Source organism: Chrysochloris asiatica, unplaced genomic scaffold, assembly GCF_000296735.1.
Source record: "Chrysochloris asiatica unplaced genomic scaffold, ChrAsi1.0 scaffold00079, whole genome shotgun sequence".
NCBI lineage: Eukaryota > Metazoa > Chordata > Mammalia > Afrosoricida > Chrysochloridae > Chrysochloris > Chrysochloris asiatica.
In genome coordinates, this window is record NW_006408597.1 from 1,793,872 (window position 1) to 1,811,273 (window position 17,402).

The following is a 17,402-nucleotide window of genomic DNA, read 5'->3' on the forward strand; positions in this document are numbered from 1 at the left end:
AGGTTGCTGCTGTCTGAGGAGGCCACTGTATCTTTAGACTCCTGCTCAGCCACGGGAGGACCTGGGCTCGCGCTGGGTGCCTGACGGAGCCTCCGAGGAATACTCCTGCCCCACACCACCCCGTCCCACCGGCCTCTCCCCACAGGTGCCCCAGCACAGCCTCACCTGCGGGCTCCTGACTCCTAGAGCGTCCAAAGGATGCTCGAACCCCCAGTAGGGGCCTTGGGGCAGCAGTGAGTGGTGCCCCACTGGGCTCTTCTCTTCCTGTACCAAGGGCTCCCTGCGGGATGAGCATGGTGGTTTTTCTTCGGAGCCCCCTGGCCTGGGAAATCTGAGAAGATGCCTGCCATGAGACTGTTCACTTGCTTCCTGCAGCTTCTGGCTGGGCTGGCACTGCCTGCTGTGCCCCCCCAGGTAAGCACGCCCCATCCCAAGCCTGGCTGTCCTGAGTTGCCTGTTCCCAGCAAGCACCCAAAGTAGGGACTTGTGGGATCACAGATCGTCTCCATGGAGCGGCACCTCCAAGGATGCCCCATCCATTCCCAGAAGCCAGTTTGGACCCTCGTCCCTGAAGAGGACATCTCAAGATGGGTGACCCCTTATCCCAGCCCCCCACCCCACCCCACCCCGTAGCTGTCGTGGTGGGGGAGGGGAAGCCACAGAGAAGGGAGAGAGGTCTCTTGTCTGGTTCCTGGAGCCATAGCAGCTTTGCTAAAAGCATCTCTTCACTAATCTCAGACAGGTCCCTGGCCTTTTGGTCAGGGTCGATGCGATGTGACCAGACAGGCACCCCCCAGGACCTCTGACCCAGCCTGGTTGAGGGGAAGCCAGGCCCTGCCCCCACCAGGGCGAAGGGCTGGGCTCTGGTCTCCTGGGTGGGCTGGGGACAAGACAAGACAAGGGGTCTCACTGTGTCCTGTCTCCCGGGTGGGTGGCCGGAGGTCCTGAGTGTGGGGCCTGGGAAGTCAGCAGGGCCCTTTTCCCAGGAACTGGGTGAGTCTGGCTGGGAGCCAGCATGGGCAGTGAAATCCTGACAAAGCCAATGAGTTCCCTTCCCACTGTGCTGCCCCACTGCCCTGGGAGTCCCCAGCCTCAGCCCCAGGGGCCCAGAAGCCCGCCACCGCCTGCCTGGTGAGGGGCTGGCCAGAGGTGTAACGTTACCGGCACCACCAGCTCCTGGCGCCACCGCTCCAGCCCCTCAGCTCCCACCAGCTGATCGCTTCCCCCTGGGCTCTGGCAACAGGCCAAGGCAGGCTGTATAGGGCCCAGCAGGGCTGGGCTGGGGTCTGAATGGAAGGGAGACCCCCCCAAAGGATTGCAAAACCTTTAGAACACAGAAGGCAAAGGACCTCTAAAAAGCCACTGTAACCTACCTTATTCCAAATGAGGAAACTGAGGGCACAGATAGGCAAGACTCACCAAGTGATTTTAGTTGCTCCTGGAAAGAGGCAGATATGAGACTGGGCAAAGCCTGTGTGGAGCCAGTGAGAGGAGGCTTAGAGGGGCCACTACTGTCTTGCCAGCGTGCAGACTTTTTTTTGTTGTTGTTATGTGCTGTGGAGTCGGTTCGGACTCATAGTGACCCTGTACAGGGTTTCTGAGGCTGTAAATCTTTACAGGAGCAGAATGCCTCATCTTTCTCCCGTGGAACAGCTGGTAGTTTTGAACTGCTGACCCTGAGGTTCGCAGCCCGACTCGTAACCACTTTGCTACTAGAGCCCCAAGATAGTCCCTTTAATCTCTGCATCTTTCTGTTCACAGCAGTGGGCCCTGTCTGCTGGGAATGGCTCATCAGAGATGGAAGGTAAGCTGACTGGGCTAGGGGTGCACCTACTCACTGAGCCCCTCTCCTCGTTCCTCCCAAGTCAAGGCAGATGCTGAGCATGATGGGTGAGTGCAGGCTAAGCTGAGGAGAGTCTACCAGCTAGACATCCTGGCTAATGAAATTGATAAGACCTGAGAGATTCCCCCCACTGTGACCCAGAGAGCTAGAGTAGGTGCGTTCAGGTCAGCATCACCCAGAACACAGGGAACAAAGCTGGGACTAGAATACCCAGGGCTGAACTGGCTGGGTATTCTAGTCCCAGCATGTTGTGAGGGGACAGATCAGGTCTTAGAGGGTCAGTCAGGAAGTGTATGTCAGGGGCCAGAGTGGGGGTCTGGTAACTGGAGTCAGTGGGCAAGCAGTCAAGAGTGTCAGGGAGGGGTAAGGGACCTTCCCAGCAACCCAGCCCTGACGGAGCTGCAGGCATCTGACCAGACTTTCATTGATTACAAACAGAACAGGAGTCTGGCCCTACTCTGCCGCTTCATTCCCCACTCAGGGTTGCATCAAGAGGGAATCTTCAAAGGGCAATGAGACGTTTGCCTAAGAGACATACGTACAGAAGGGAGGAGGCCCATGCCAGGGCCCCTGCCTTCCTCCACCCTCCTTGACTCTCTGAGACGTGCCAAGTGGCCACACACCACTGCCGAGGTTTTCCACGGTGCTGTGGGAGAGGGGGCGTGTAGGGGCGTGCACACGCACACGCGTGATAGCCATTTGGGAACTGGGAACACCCTCTTCAGGCTTATCGCCTGCCCGCCCACCCGTCTGTCTGCCTGGCAGCAGCCTTTCCCAGATCTGTCTGTGCTCCTTCAGCGGAGTCTCAGTCCAGTGGCCACCTGAGGAGGTGGGCGATGTAGCTGCTCTTGACTTCACAGGCCCACCCCCACCTCTGTATGCCCGTTGGAACTGGCACAATAGTATGCTCTCTGGGATCTCTGGGATTTGGAGAGACACCCCCACACACACACTCCCACCCCTTGTGTAGTTTGGGCAGTGGTTATCAGAGAAGTCTCAGCCTCAGTTTTCTCATCTGTCATATGGGGGCAATAGAATCAATGACACCTGAGATGATAAGGTATTGTAACGCCTTGGAGGACCCCAGGGATCAGGGTGAGGGCCTGTCATTCTGATCAATGGGGAGCTAGTATTACCGCCCAGGGAATTCCAATGAGCTTTAGCTCCCAGTGATCAAAACTGAAAGTGTTACCCTCTCAAAGTAGCAAAGCAAACCCGCTGCCATCGAGTTGATTTGGCTCATGTTGTTGTTGTTAAGTGCCGTCCAGTCGGTTCCGACCCATAGCGACCCTTTATAGGGTTTTCAAGGAGCAACTGGTGAGCTTGAACCACTGACCTTACCGTTCAAATGGCTTTGCAGTCTGACACATTAACTCACAGCTCCACACCAGGACAACGGGGTCCATATTGAGGAGGAAGGCTTTCTAGTCTCAGACATGGATGACCATACTGTAATTCTATCCTGGAGTCCTGGTATGGCAGTGTAGGATAACCACAAGGTCAGAGGTTCAAGCCTACCAGCCACTCCTTGGAAACCCTATGCAGGGTCGCTATGAGTCAGAATCGACTCAACCCCACTTAGCAATAACAATTCTGCCCTGACCACAAGGCTGTGAACTAGGAGGGCATTGGTATCTGTCTCCACATTTTACGGACGAGGAGCCTGAGGCCCTGAGAGACCTTCTCTTTCCCGTGTATGTAGCAGAAGAGAGCAGGCTCCTAAGGGCTCAGTGGCTGAGCAGGCAATGAGCAGGGTGTCCCTCTAGGCAGGCAGGCTGGCTGTGAGCCGGCGGCGCTGCTGCCCGTAACCATGGGGAGGACACCTGCCAGGCTCGGGACAGTGGCCAGCAGCTCTGCCCAGCCCTGTGGCCCCGCCCCATTGACTTCCTCAGGAGCTTGCTTTTAGGATTAAACTTCTTGGGGCTCCTCTTTTCTGGGCTATAGGCAGCTGGAGCCAGATGGGAGGCTTACCCATAGGGCTGGAGAGAGAGCTAAGAGCCCACTCGTGGCCCCAGAGTACCGCCCAGGCCTGGCCAGGCGCCCGACTGGGCTGTAGCTCTTACTCCCTCACCCTGCCCCCGCCTCTGGAGCAGGTCTGGGGCCAGAGGAAGTGCTCTCAGGAGCGGCTGAGCAGAGCTCTTCCTGAGGGGCTCAGCCCACATCTGGGAGCGGTCACTGCTAGCTCCCTCAGCCAGGCCCCTGGCCCATCCCCCTCTTTCTCTCACACACCCGACAGGGCCTCGGGGATGGCTCATCCTTTCTCCTAGTGGCTGCCAGGTGACCCAGCCCCAGGCCCATCTCCCTCTCAGTCCTTCCCCAACCTGACCCACCCAGGAAGTGGTGGGTCTCAGGAGCCTGGGTCCTACAGACAGAGACTGCATGGCCAGGAGTGAAGCTGAGAAAAGGAAGTCCCTTCTACTGCCACCTCTGCTTAATGTCACCAAGGCCCTCACAGCCCAGCTGGGTGGGTGTCTGTTTGCGCCATGGTAGGGGGCTGGAGTGCTGCTGTCCCTCTCCTTGCAGACTGGTCCCAGGCAGGGCTCCAGCCTCCTGTGGTGCTTTCCTCTGGTGTTATTTAAATTCTCCAAGAAGGAGATTAAACGTCCAGAGTCACATTAATTTAATACTTATGAAAATTTTAGACTAAACACAGAGCTCGCAGAGTTGATGACAGGGGGTGCTGTTGCAAAGGCAGGCTTCCCCTGGTTTCAGGCCTGCCTTTGGGGAAAGAGGGCTTGTTTCCCACTTGGGTCCAGTAGGAGTGTCCCGGCAGCCTGGAGAGGTGGAGTCAGGGGAGGGCCCTGGGGCCCCTTTCCAGCACAAGCCCAGCCCTAGTGCCCCCTAAGCAGAGCAGGGCCGAACTGAGCAACAGACACACAGATAAGCACAGTTTATTACCTCTGGCCACCTCGGCCAGCTCCACGTGGACACACCGCCTCTTGGGTATTTTCCACCAGCTCCCAACCTTTCCTGAGGGCCTCTGCTAGGGCCGAGGCTTATTTTTCCTCTGAGATTACCCGGGACTCACACCCTCTTAGGCTTAGTGGAATGGACTTTGACCCCTTCTGCCTCCTAGGAAAAGCCATGGAACAAGTGGGGAGCTTCTAGGAGAGGCCATTGCTCTGAGGTAGAGAGGCTCAGGGTCCCTAGGTGACCCAGCCCCCCTACGCTTCCCCACCAGCAGAGAGTGACTGTCTGGAATGAGCGGACAGAATGACCCAGGCAGGACAGGTTTCTGTGCAATAGTCTCAAGGCTGGGCTGGGTTGCAGTCCATGAGCCAGAGCTGGAGAGACCTTAGCAACCATCTGTTCCCAACCTTCTCTTTTCCCAGCTGAGGAAACTGATATGCCCAGAAAGGTTTAGGGACCTCCCTAAGACCACACAGGCAGCATAGGACCTGGGCCAGGGGCCAGGTCTGCTGGCTCTAGCCACTCACTACCTTTGTGCTTGTTCAGAACCTGGTCTCAGGCATTTTCCTCAAGGAACAGGGGATTTGAGGACTAGTGTCACCCAGTGCATAACTAATGATGTCACCCCACCCATGAACTTCCTCCAATACTAAACCATAGAGAATCCTGGTTGTTGTGTGGTTGTTGTTGTTAAGTTCTGTCAAATCAGTTCCGACCCTGTATAGGGCTTCCAAGGAGTGGTTGATGGGTTTGAACTGCTGACTGTGGTTAGCAGTCCAGTGCTTATCCTACAGCGCCACACCAGGACTCCCTTCGTAATGTTTATTGTCAGCTTTGATTATAGAATAATATGTGATAAATATAGTTGTAAATTGCTTACATGTCTTCTTTCTTGGGTTATATGAACACTAACAATAAAATCATTTTGTAAAAATCTTTTAACCTTATTAGTTACATTATTCATAACCGTGGAAACCTTTGAAATTTTTTCTTCTTCTATTCCTTTAATTACTGCTTCATTCTCAATAAAAGTTCTTGATAGAGGTTCACAAGTACTACTTAACACAATATGGGAGCTAAGGCAACAGGAAATTTGACAAAGGCAGTGGTTATACAAAGCAACAAAACATGTGCTTGTAGTGAATGCAGATGAATGAACAGTGTTGTTGTCGTTGTTAAGGTTGTTGTTAAGTGCCGTTGAGTCTATTCCAACCGATTTGTTGTTGTTGTGAAGCGCCGTTGAGTCGGTTCCGACCAATAGCGACCGTGTATAGGGTTTCCAAGGAGCAGCAGGTGAGCTTGAACTGCCAACCTTGAAGTTCAAATGGCTTTGCAGTCTGGCGCATTAACCCACAGCGCCACACCAGGATTCCCATTAGAAGGTTCAAAAAGTAAATTAGCATAGAATTTTAGCCTTGTTAGAATATTGATGAAGTCCTGGTGTGAACCACAAGGTCAGTGGTTCAAACTCACCAGCCGCTCCTTGGAAACCCTATACAGGGTCGCTATGAGCCAGAACTGACTTGATGGCACTTAACAACAACATAAGTATATTAATACATGCAAGCTGGGTTTATGAAAAATGTTTTTGTTGTTATAACTAACTACGGGGACACTTCTTTAAAACATAATAAATTTCTGCTGAAACACTACACAAAAATCTTTGTAGATGGTCATTTTGGTGTCACCTTCCCCCCCCCAACAGTGTCACCTGGTGTGGTCTGCACTCTCTAGTGATGTCACTCTTTGAGGTATTCCAGATCAGCTTCTAAAAGATTCCATTCACGACCACCGGGACATTGTGGGCACTGAGGATGTAACTGATTCTCCTCAGTGAATTATCCTCGAACCAATCAGTAGTTACTTAGCCTGTGTTTACTGGGCACCTCAGTCCCTGTCCTCACAGAGGCTCGATTAGGTCGTAAAGGAGATAAGAGCCACCAAGGACCGAGATAAGACAAGCCCTTGGGACCATGTTATGTTCAAGGGAGGAACATCTGTTCATACTGGAATGTTGGAGAAAGCTTCCAAGAGGAGGTGGGCCAGGAGAAATGAGGGATAGGATTTGGATAGAAATGGACCATGAAGAGGGTAAGCCTAAAGATGGGAATTCCTGTTATACTGTGCTGGCTCAGGTAAGGGCTGGCTGAATGAAAACAAGGGTCAGAGTGGGGCACAGTGAAGTCTCGGTTAACGGGAAGATTTGCTGACACCCAGTGAGGCAGGAAATCGGAGCACTGTGAGAGGTTTTTGAGAAGACTAAGAGGAAAGTCAGCCCTCCCTGGGAAACTCCAGAACTGGCTGGTTTCCTCCAGTTCCTCAAGATAGAGGAGACACCACCAGGGCGGGCCTGAGAAAGACCCTGAGGGTCTTGGGGGTTGCCAGGTGCATACTCTTCATAGCTCCTGGCACTGAGGCCAGGGCTCTAGCGCCTAGACGTAAAATTGTTGCAGAGAACCCTGGACAGGGGGACATTCCATATCACTGAGCTTTCCATCCAGCTGATGAACTAAGGGTCCAGCCATCATCCTCACGAGCTCAGTTCAAGGCCAGTGAAGAGAGGACTGGGGATTCCTGGAGGAGGGGGACAGAGTGTCTTGGGGAAAGGATCCCCTCTGGCCTAACCCTGTGGTCTATGTCTCCCTACAGTGGTGCCCTTCCAGGAGGTGTGGGGTCGCAGCTACTGCCGGGCCCTGGAAAGGCTGGTGGACGTCGTGTCTGAGTACCCTAACGAGGTGGAGCATATATTCAGCCCGTCCTGCGTCTCCCTGCTGCGCTGCACAGGCTGCTGTGGTGATGAAACCCTGCACTGTGTGCCCGTGGAGACAGTCAATGTCACCATGCAGGTAGGGAAGGACTCCAGATGCCTCCCATCACCCCATTGCCCACGTCCCTGCTAAGGTCACCAAGCCTTGAAGGGACCCAGAGAGAAAGAGACCAGACCTAGAACTTGACTCCTAATTGCCCTCATGAGCCCAGTACCAAGCCTGCCTTCTGAGCCATACACCATGCTAAGCCCTATCCAAGTTTAGCCCTATCCCAAAATCCAGGAGGTTTGAAAGTCCTTGGAAAAGAAATCTATTCACCTTAACGACCTTGTTTATACTGAGAAGTTCTTGGTGGTATAAACAGTTAAACACAGGGCTACTAACAAAAATGTTGGTGGTTCAAATCTATCCAGAAGTGCTTCAGAAGAAAGGTCTGATGATCTGCTTCTATTGAAAACCTTATAGAATGTAATTCTATTCTAGAATGCATGGGGCTATCACAAGCCAGAAGGTAATTGATGGCAACTGGGTTTTCTTTTAGTTCTTTTCTGTTTGCTACTTGGTGCCCTAGCAAGCAAGCTAGGTTCACACACACACACACACTCACAGAGAGAGAGAGAGAGAGAGAGAGAGAGAGAGAGAGAGGTTTTGGAATGCCAGGCACTGTACCAGGCGCTTGCCTCATTCAGTCCTTTGAGGCAGGTGCTATCCTCTTCTTACAGTGAAGGTTTAGAGATGTCCTTTCCCTTGCTCAGGACTGTCCCACAGGGGAGCGGGGGCGAGTGGGCTGTTGGAAACCCATGGGACAATCCCCAACCCAGGCATCCACCTTTCTCTCCCTGAAGCTCCTGAAAATCCGCTCTGGGGACCCACTGTCCTATGTGGAGCTGACATTCTCTCAGCACGTGCTCTGTGAGTGCAGGTAGGTCCTCACCGAGGGGAGCAGGGACAGGCCCCACACACACCTGGAAGTCTCAGGGAAGGTGGGCCTGAGGGGATCCTGGGTCCAAGCCGTGGCTGTCCATCCCTGCTGTGGGCGGCACCTCCTTCCCAGTAGAAAACTGGGAACCCACTCCAAGGCATAGCAACTGCCTTTCATTTTGTCCCTGACCCGAGCCGGTACTGCCTGAGTGGTGCTCCCAGCAGCTGGAGTGCAGCTGTCAAGACACCTCAGAGAAGAGGAACCTGGATCCCTTTGCAGGAGCTGGGAGTCTATCCTCCCTTCCCCACCTGCCATAGGCTCCAGGGAGAGGCACCAGGGAGCAAAGATACTGCAAGTGTGGACCCCATTCAGGACCAGACTGTGTGCCCATGGGAGTGGCAGAGTGGGCTGAGGAACAGAAAGCAGGACAAGGCCTGGAGGGAGGAAAGGGACACAAGAGATGAGGCAGTGTGGTTTCTTCAAGGTTGAGGACACCCACCCCCTCTTGCCCTGCAGCACCTCAGCCCAGGAACACTCTGAACCTTAGCTACTAGGAACAGCAATCCTGGCATTTCCAGCTAGCTTCAGAGAAGAGAGAAGTGGGCTGAGGTTAGAGAAACTGAGCTCTTTTCTGGGGGAGAAGAGAAGGGCTGACTAATTTGTGCCCAACCTCACACATTAGGGGGTGTTTTCTCATTTATTCAACAAGTATTTATTGAGCATCTACTGCTTGTCAAACATTGTCCTAGATGCTTGGGATAAAATGATGAACAAAATAGATAAGGTCTCTGCTCCCCTAACAACCCTAGGGGGTAGGTACTATTGTCACTCCCATTTTATAGATGAGGAAATTGAGGCTTAGTAGTGGCGCTGTGGGTTAATGCGTCAGACCGCAAAGCCGTTTGAACTGTAAGGTTGGCGGTTCAAGCTCACCAGCTGCTCCTTGGAAACCCTATACAGAGTCGCTATGGGTCGGAACCGACTCAATGGCACTTCACCACCACAACAAAAGGGTTATGTAATTTTCCACAGCTAGTAAGTGTGGCAGGAGGGATTGGAACCCCAGTCCTGCTGACCCCTAAGTTTGCCCTTTTCTCATGGCTGCTACCACATTCTCTAAGAGCCCCAGTACTATTTTAGGATTGGTGTAGTGATAAACACTGGACTGCTAACCACAAGGCCAATGGTTCAAACCCACCAGCCAATCCTTGGAAACACTATACAGGATCACTATGAGTCGAAACCGACTCAACAGCACTTGACAACAACAACAACAACAACAATGTCCCTTTGGGCCCTGAGCCCAGGCTCCAGGTCATCTTCATTGAATCAATGTTGGGGGCACAGCCTCCATCTCTCTCCTCCCACTCCTCCCAGTTAGGGTTTAGCCATGTAACAGTAGTTCAGTGATTAAGCCTCCGGACCAATGCTGGATGGTGACCTTTCACCTTCTTCTACATCACTGTTGCTCTCAGCCACTCTTGTTGGAGCAGGCAGAGGAAGAGACTGTGGCTCTGAGAGTGTCTCTGATTTGCCCAAGGTGGCAGAAGTACAGCGAAGATAGCCTTAAGAGGCCTCGGTTCCCTGCCCTGGCTCCCAGTGAAGCATCCAGCCTCGGGTAGCAGTCCGTGACCCTGAGACGGACTCTTACCTAGCTACACTATGCTCCCTCCACTCACTTCAGGGGATACTGAGGTCTGTCCCCTTCCAATGGGCCAGGCAGTGGGGACACCATTCTTCTCTCTTCTGGGTCAACAGCCACAGCACTGGGAGGTCAATTCGGGACATGGCTGGTGGCTGTGGGCTGTGCTCAACTCCCCTTCCCCTTCTCCACTCTCATTACACAGCCTTGGAGGGTGGGGAGGGGAGGGTGCATTGACAGGCAGCCTTACCTGGCAGCAAGGCAACCATTCCCAATTTATGGCCTGACCTGCCATTTACCACTCTTTAGGAAACACCCAGAATGCAATTGGAAGGCAGGGCTGGAGCAAGGGGAGGAAGCAAATAGAGACAGGCTTAGTGGGACAGCAGAAAACAGATTCAGAAGTACCCTGATTTAATGTCAACAATCCAAAGAGTGTGTAAGGGTATGGAAAGGGTCCCAAAAGGGAAGTAAGTCCCTCTCGCACTGGGGTCCTTAGAGATTAGAGTGGGAACTAAAGCCTAGAAGCCTCTGACCATAGATCCCTGTCTAGCTCCATGCTACCCCCTAGTGGCCCTAGAGTTAACTTCAAGTCCGGGACTTGGGATGTCTGAAGGGAGGTATGGGGGCAACAGGAAGCCCCCACTGACCACTTTCCTGCTTCTCCCCTGCCCCTCTCTCTGTTTTCCCAGGCCTCTGCGGGAGAAGATGAAGCCAGAAAGGTAAGTGGCCTGGCTGGGGCTGGGGCTATTCTTACCAGCCTCTGTCCTAGCATGGGCTTCCCCTCACCCCACCCCCACCGCTACCTTGTCCTGACGCTTTTGGCTTATTGCAGGAGGAGACCCAAGGGCAGGGGGAAGAGGAAGAGAGAGAAGCAGAGACCCACAGACTGCCATCTGTGAGTGTGCAGGGGGGTGGGGGTGGGGTGGGGCCCAGGGATGGCAAAGTGGCTGGGCCAGAGGGGAGCCCCAGCCAGCCTGCTAGCAGGGGGTAGAGATCCGGGAGGGGGAAAGGTCAGGCTCAGGGTCAGAGCAAGGAGCTGCATCTCCTAGAGGTTCTAGGGCTCAGGAAGCCTTGCGGACCCGTGGTTCTTGTCCGGGCTTAGCCTTGAACACATCTTTTCACTTTTCTGAGGCTAGTTTTTCTCTCTCTGTAGAATGAGGGAGCAAGGGATCTGCCAAGTATATGGTCTTTCCTCAAACACTTATGTAATACCTACTGTATGCCAGGTGCATCAATAAACAAAACACAGGATTCCTGTTCTTATGGTACTTATGTTCGAGGAGAAAATTCTAGCAACTGAAAAATTATCTAGGGAAGGTGCACCTTGCCACTGGACCCCAGGGGGCTTTGAGGTCTCCTTGCTTCTTCCTCTTACCCTCCCCATCTTGGTATCTCACCTGGTGGCAGCAGGCTGGAATCCCATGTGTGTGTGTCTGGGAGAGAAGAATTAGAGAAGGAAAAGTCTAAACCCAAATCTGTAAGAGTAGTTTTTTGCTTTTTAAAAAAAATATATTTCCTGTGTATAGTAAATAGTTCACATCTTTGGGTGGGAGCTGCTCCCCCCCCCCCCCCACACACACACAGACCGAGATTCCTCCACCCACACATACCTCTGTGGAAACAGGGACTCTTTGCCCTGGGCCTAAGTGGGGATTTGAGGAAGGAGATAGCACTGAAGTCAGACGTCCAGGCAGACCCAGATGCCAGTGTCCCTTGGCCTGTTTTCTAGGACAACATCTTTAACACATCTTATTTGGGGACATCCAAAAAGAATTTAAAAAAACCATATGCTCTCTTGCTCATTTTAAAGTTGGCCTTGATCCTTTTCATCATAATTATAAATAGGTACAAAGGATATAATTTCTGATCTTTTATAAACATTTCTGTTTTAATTTTAATAGAACTATTTACATAATTCTTCAGGTGTATCCTATGGAATCTAGATGCTAACCTAATTTAAGGTTCACCATTATCCAGTTTTTTAAAAACTGAGCAACAACCAAAAAGTGGCTGTTGTTGCTGTTGAGTGACGTCGAGGTGGTTCCAACTCATAATGACCCTGCATGGGGTTTCTGAGGCTGTAAATCTTTGCAGCAGTAGAAAACCTCATCTTTCTCCAGAGGATTGGCTGACCCTGTGTTTCATCGTTCAGTGCTCATCCTACAGGGCCACCATGCTCCCCACCCAATAAAGTACATGAAACCAAATCTCCTGCCATTCACATTGTTGTTAGGTGTCATCATGTCAGTTCCAATTCATAATAACCCTCTGCACAACAGAACAAAACACTGCCCGGTCCTTGGCCAACTTCACAATGGTTGCTACACCCGAGCCCATTGCTTCCATCACTGTGCCAATCCATCTCATTGTGGGGTCTTCCTCTTTTTTCTGACCCTCCACTTTACCAAACATGGTATCTTTCTCCAAGGACTGATCCCTCCTGATAACATGTCCGAAGTATATAGGGTTTCCAAAACTGTAAGTCTTTATGGGAACAAACAGTCTCATCTGTCTCCTGAGGAGCAGCTGATGGGTTTGAACCGCTGGCCTTGCAGTTAACAGCCCATTGTCTAACCCACAGCTCCTCTCTTCTTTAATAGTTGACATTGCATATTTAGGAGTTCTGGTGTGGCACTGTAGGATAAAGCACAGGTCCGCAAGATCGGGTTGAACCACAAGGTTGGCCGTTTAAAGCAACCAGCCGCTTTTTGGAAACCATATACAGGGTTGCTATGAATTCTAACTGACCGTACAGCACTTAACAACACACATTGCGTATTTACATTACTTCTTTTTGTCTTGAGCTTGTATATTTCCACTTCACTTCCCCCACAGAATTTAAGCCTAATTTAATGTTTCTTATGCTAAAGATCTTTTATCATATTCTTCTGCCACAAAGAAGGCATGTAAATTTGAATTATTGTAGATTTCCTGTGAGCATAAAGCTCTAAGGTAAAATTTCTTTTTAATGAGTTATCAAAATAGTTAGTAGTATCAACTGATCAAAACAGCACAAATGCACATTTTAATAAATGTGAAACATACGAGTGAATCTTATTGGGAAACCAGTGAGAAGGATGTGGACACTTCTTTCTTTTCAGTTAGTCAATGTGTCCATTAAGGAACATGAATTCAACATTAATTCCATTTCTGTTTACCATTTTTATAGATGGAAAGCTTGAGGAAGCTTGTTCACGTAAACATGTCAGTGGGACTATAAAGGGGTCTTGCTTTACCAGCGTCACTCAGTTACTTGGTTTCCTTCTAAATTACTTGCCAAAGAACTCATAGTGATCTGCCAGCAAAAATTATTTTTAAGGATCTATCAATTTTGTTGAAAACAAAGACTTGGAAACCAACTCATGATTGGTTACCCAGTCATTAGCCTTATTTCTTTTCTTTTTCAACATCTATACCAACCAATAGCTCAAATTGTTCTTATGTGTAGTGTTTCTGAATATTTTTACCTTAGGGCAAAGCACTTAAGGACTTGAAATGGGCAAGAAGCCATTCTTTCTTTCTAAAAGAAGAAGGGCAGTGGGAAGGATGACCACAGGCACTAACTCACCCAGCCGATTTTACGACAGAGTAGGTATGGCGGCAGCAAATGAATTTCTTTAAAACTAGCAGAACCCATGTGAAGTGTGATTTGGACAATCTTCATGTATCTCCCTGCTTGAAGGTGGCTGTGCTAAAGTAACATTAGGCATCATAGCATGAAGTCAGGTTGGGTTCAAATCCTCACTCTGCCGCTGACTAGCTGTGTGACCTGGGGCAAGTTTATTAACCTCTCTGAGCCTCAGTCTCCTCATCTGTGAGAGAAGGGCAATAATAGTGTCTTCCTCATGGGTGTTGTTAAAGATAAAAGAGACTGCGCTTAGCACAGGGCCGGGCCCCTGGGTAAGTGCTTGGTGAAGGGTAGCTCTTAGCTTTTAGTTGCCTTGGTACAAGCAGGGATTCAGGGCGGCTGCATTCTCCCCACGCTCCCTGTCCACGCTTCTCCTCTGGGTCTGTCCCCCACCCTTAGGAGGGGACCCCAGCCTCGGCCAGCTGCTGACCCCTCGTCTGTGTTTGGTCCCTGGTAGGTGCGGCGATGCTGTACCCCGGAGGTAACCAGCCCCTTGGAGGAGAGAGACCCCACTCCCGGCTCGTGTATTTATTACCGTCACACTCAGTTACCTCCCTACTGGCACCTGCACCCTATTTATTAGCCAATTGTATCCCTGCTGAATGACTCACTCCTCCAAGATGAGGGACCAGGAAGACAGGACCCTCAGGAATTCAATGCCTTACACAGAACGTGAGAGAAAGAAAGAAGGTGACCACAGACCAGGGGATGCTTCCACTTGAGAAGAAGCAGGACACGTGGTCTTGTGAGGAGGCAGCCAGGCCTCAGAGTCCCTGGGGCTCGCCCACCTTCTGTTTGGGGCCTTGGGCTGTGCATGGACAGCAGCCCTCGCTATGGGCGCTCCTGGCCTGGTGAGGGTAAAGGAGGCTTTTCTGGGTTGTTGTGGCTCTGGCTGGATGGAAGCTGGGAAGGCTGGAGGTATCTGCTGCTTCCTCTTCTTCCTGGCAGCAGATGGTCACCGCAGAGATAGAAACGTTCAGCCTGGGGCCACGCTGCTCCTTTTCCCTTACAGTCTCTTCTCACATTTGTCACTGCCTGTGCTGGGACATTGTTCTTTCTGACCAAGACACTGCTGAGCTGCCCCTCACAGGGACACAGGCAAAGGGTGAGCTCTGGGCTGGACAAGGAGCCGCCCCATCAACGGGGATGGGTTTCCACTGCGGGGAGAGGGCCCTGACATATGGCAAGGGGAACAGGTTCCCTGAGGGTCCTGGGCCCCTCCCCCCACGACACAAGCTGCCCCTGGAGGGCTGTCTGACTGCCAAGCCAGATTCTCTTGAATAAAGTATTCTAGTCCTGAAACAGCTTACCCAGGGGAGTGTATCTGCTGGGAACAGTGGGCAGTTGCAGAAAATGAAAGACAGATAGAGGAAATGGAAACAAGGTGAGTTGTCTGACCTTCAGTTTCCTCATTTGAAAAACATGGCCAAAAGTAGTACCTGCCTCATCAGGCTGTGAGAAAACACATCACATGACTATACATTAGCTTCCTCCTCCCTTCCTCCCTTTGACATCTGAGGAAACTGAGGCCCCAAAAGTGACATGACTTTCCTGAGATCTGAGAGACTCAAAAGATCCCTGAGCTGGGAGGCAGAGGCCTGGGCTTTGTCCCTAACTCACCCAGTGACACTGGGTTTCCCTCTGCCTCTGTTTTTCATCCCGAAAATGTGGGTGGGCTTAGCTAGATACCTCTTGCTGAATGAAGTTGGAGTGGGGCCCAGGTTCAAGTCTCAGTGGTCCAAGCCTGCCTTCAGGGTAACTTTACCAGATGTTTTAGGGAAAACCCCAGAGTCCACCCTTCCTTTAACCCTAACAGGGTACTCACAAGAGGTAGTCTTGTCTCCAAAGTTGGGGAGAGACCTGGCCCCAATCTCCGGACACACCATCAGATTCAGACACACAGTCCTTCGCCTCCAAAGCCAGCCTGGTACCCAGCCCTTGAGACCATGACCAGCTGGAACTCCCAGGCCTCTTAGAGGGGATCTCCTGACCTGGGCCACAAGGCACTGAGTTACCATCCCCTCAGCATGTTCAGGTTTCCAGGGCCAAAGGTTGCTCATTTGATCTTCCCTTTTACTCCCCATCTTCCTCTGCCTTCCTCCTTAAAGTCTTAGCGTGGAACAGCAAGAAGAAATACTCTATTAATTTTTTTTTTATTCTAAAACCATTCTGGTAGCGTAGTGGTTACGAATCGGGCTGTGAACCGCAAGGTCAGCAGTTCGAAACTACCAGTGGTTCCACGGGAGAAAGATGAGGCGTTCTGCTCCCGTAAAGATTTACAGCCTCGGAAACCCTGTGCAGGGTCACTATGAGTCGGAACCGACTCCACGGCACTTAACAACAACAAAACCATTTAGTACCAGACTGCCCCCAAAGTGTGTGTACTTGTCTTTTGATGTTGTGGGGAGAGAGTTCCCCACCCTCTCCTCTGTCCTGTTTCCTCTTTGAGTTGTACAGAGAAACCTGTAGGGACCCAGGAGGCCAGAGACCAGACTTGAGCTTTGGAGGGAAGCCATGGAGGGTCCAGTGGGATGGGGTGGGGTGGCCCTGCTGAGGCAGCTGCTCTTGGTGACCTGTTTATCCAGGGCGGGAGTCTTCTGGAGGACACTCTGGTCAGAATGTGCTTCTGGCTGGTGATCACAGCGGAGGTGTGGGGCAAACCCTGGGGACACTCACTTTGCAGAAGAAATATACTTCTGCTTCTCTGCACTCTGGCTACAGCTGTTGTGAGCTGAGAGCTGTGGCCTTTGGCCGACTGAAAGCTGAGAAGAGCATTTCCACCCCTTGGTCAGGCCTCTGGCTCAGCCTCAGGGACCCTAGTCCAGCCCCAATAGTATCTCCAAGACTTTCAGCTCCACAGGGTTACCCAGATGGAGGTCAGTCTCCCCACCCAGGCCAGTGACCCCTGCAGACAGCTTAGACAAAGCAGGTAGTTCCTGGTGGCCAGAAGCAAAAGTCCACACCCATGGCTAGGGACCTCCCAGCAGGAATGAGTAGGAAAGGAATCCACAACCCTTTCGGATAATTTAGACTCCCAAAGACCCTTTTCTTTTGTTCATCACTTATTTGTGTTCGAGGCACTGTTCTGGTCACTGAGGTCCCAGTGGTGAATCAAGCATACAAGGACCTTACTTTCATGTAACTTACATTCAAGTGGAAGAAACAGACCTTAATCATGTATTACTAGATGGCTTTTTCCTGTTAAGTTTGTGACAGAACCCAAAGCTAAGGAGAAAGGGGTCTTGAGTAGCCAACATTCTAAAAAATAATAAACATATTTGTCTACAGGATTTATTAAGAGGTAGTTGTAGCAATTTTTCTGTCCCCAAACATCATACCAGTGACCCTTTCCCAAGTCCACACAAGCAGAAGACCAGGAAACAGAGAGAGAAGGGGATGGGTCATAGGAATCCTGGGGTTTGGTTCCTTTTCTTCTCTCTCCCTGACATTAGATTTGTTGTTCAGATTAGCCCATGGGGAGTTGGGGGTGGAAAATTGGAGAGTGACTGAGAGAAAGAGAAGACCCCTGGGGACATCCAGCAGGAGTTCCCCATGGGTCCCGTGCACATGGCAGAATGTGAATCACATAAGCTGCCTTATTTAACCTCTATCAAGCTGCCTTATTTAACCTCTAGCCTGCAAGTAAGGAGAACTCACAGGACATAGGTAGTGGAGTGTAGGCTGAG

General features: G+C 51.3%; 1 protein-coding gene across 2 annotated transcripts; it reads left to right on the plus strand.

Annotated features, from left to right (window-relative positions):
* The first annotated feature begins 336 nt into the window (after positions 1-336).
* PGF (placental growth factor) lies at positions 337-14,498 on the plus strand. Of its 2 annotated transcripts, XM_006865522.1 has the most exons (7): positions 337-414; positions 1,762-1,804; positions 7,403-7,599; positions 8,367-8,443; positions 10,778-10,807; positions 10,921-10,983; positions 14,174-14,498. In XM_006865522.1, exons 1-7 carry the CDS (start codon positions 340-342, stop codon positions 14,199-14,201), a joined length of 513 nt encoding a protein of 170 aa, XP_006865584.1. In that variant the 5' UTR covers positions 337-339; the 3' UTR covers positions 14,202-14,498. The 2 variants fall into 2 exon arrangements, with proteins under 2 accessions (XP_006865584.1, XP_006865585.1); XM_006865523.1 differs by lacking the exon at positions 10,921-10,983 and having other exon boundaries at positions 340-414.
* Positions 14,499-17,402: the final 2,904 nt, after the last annotated feature.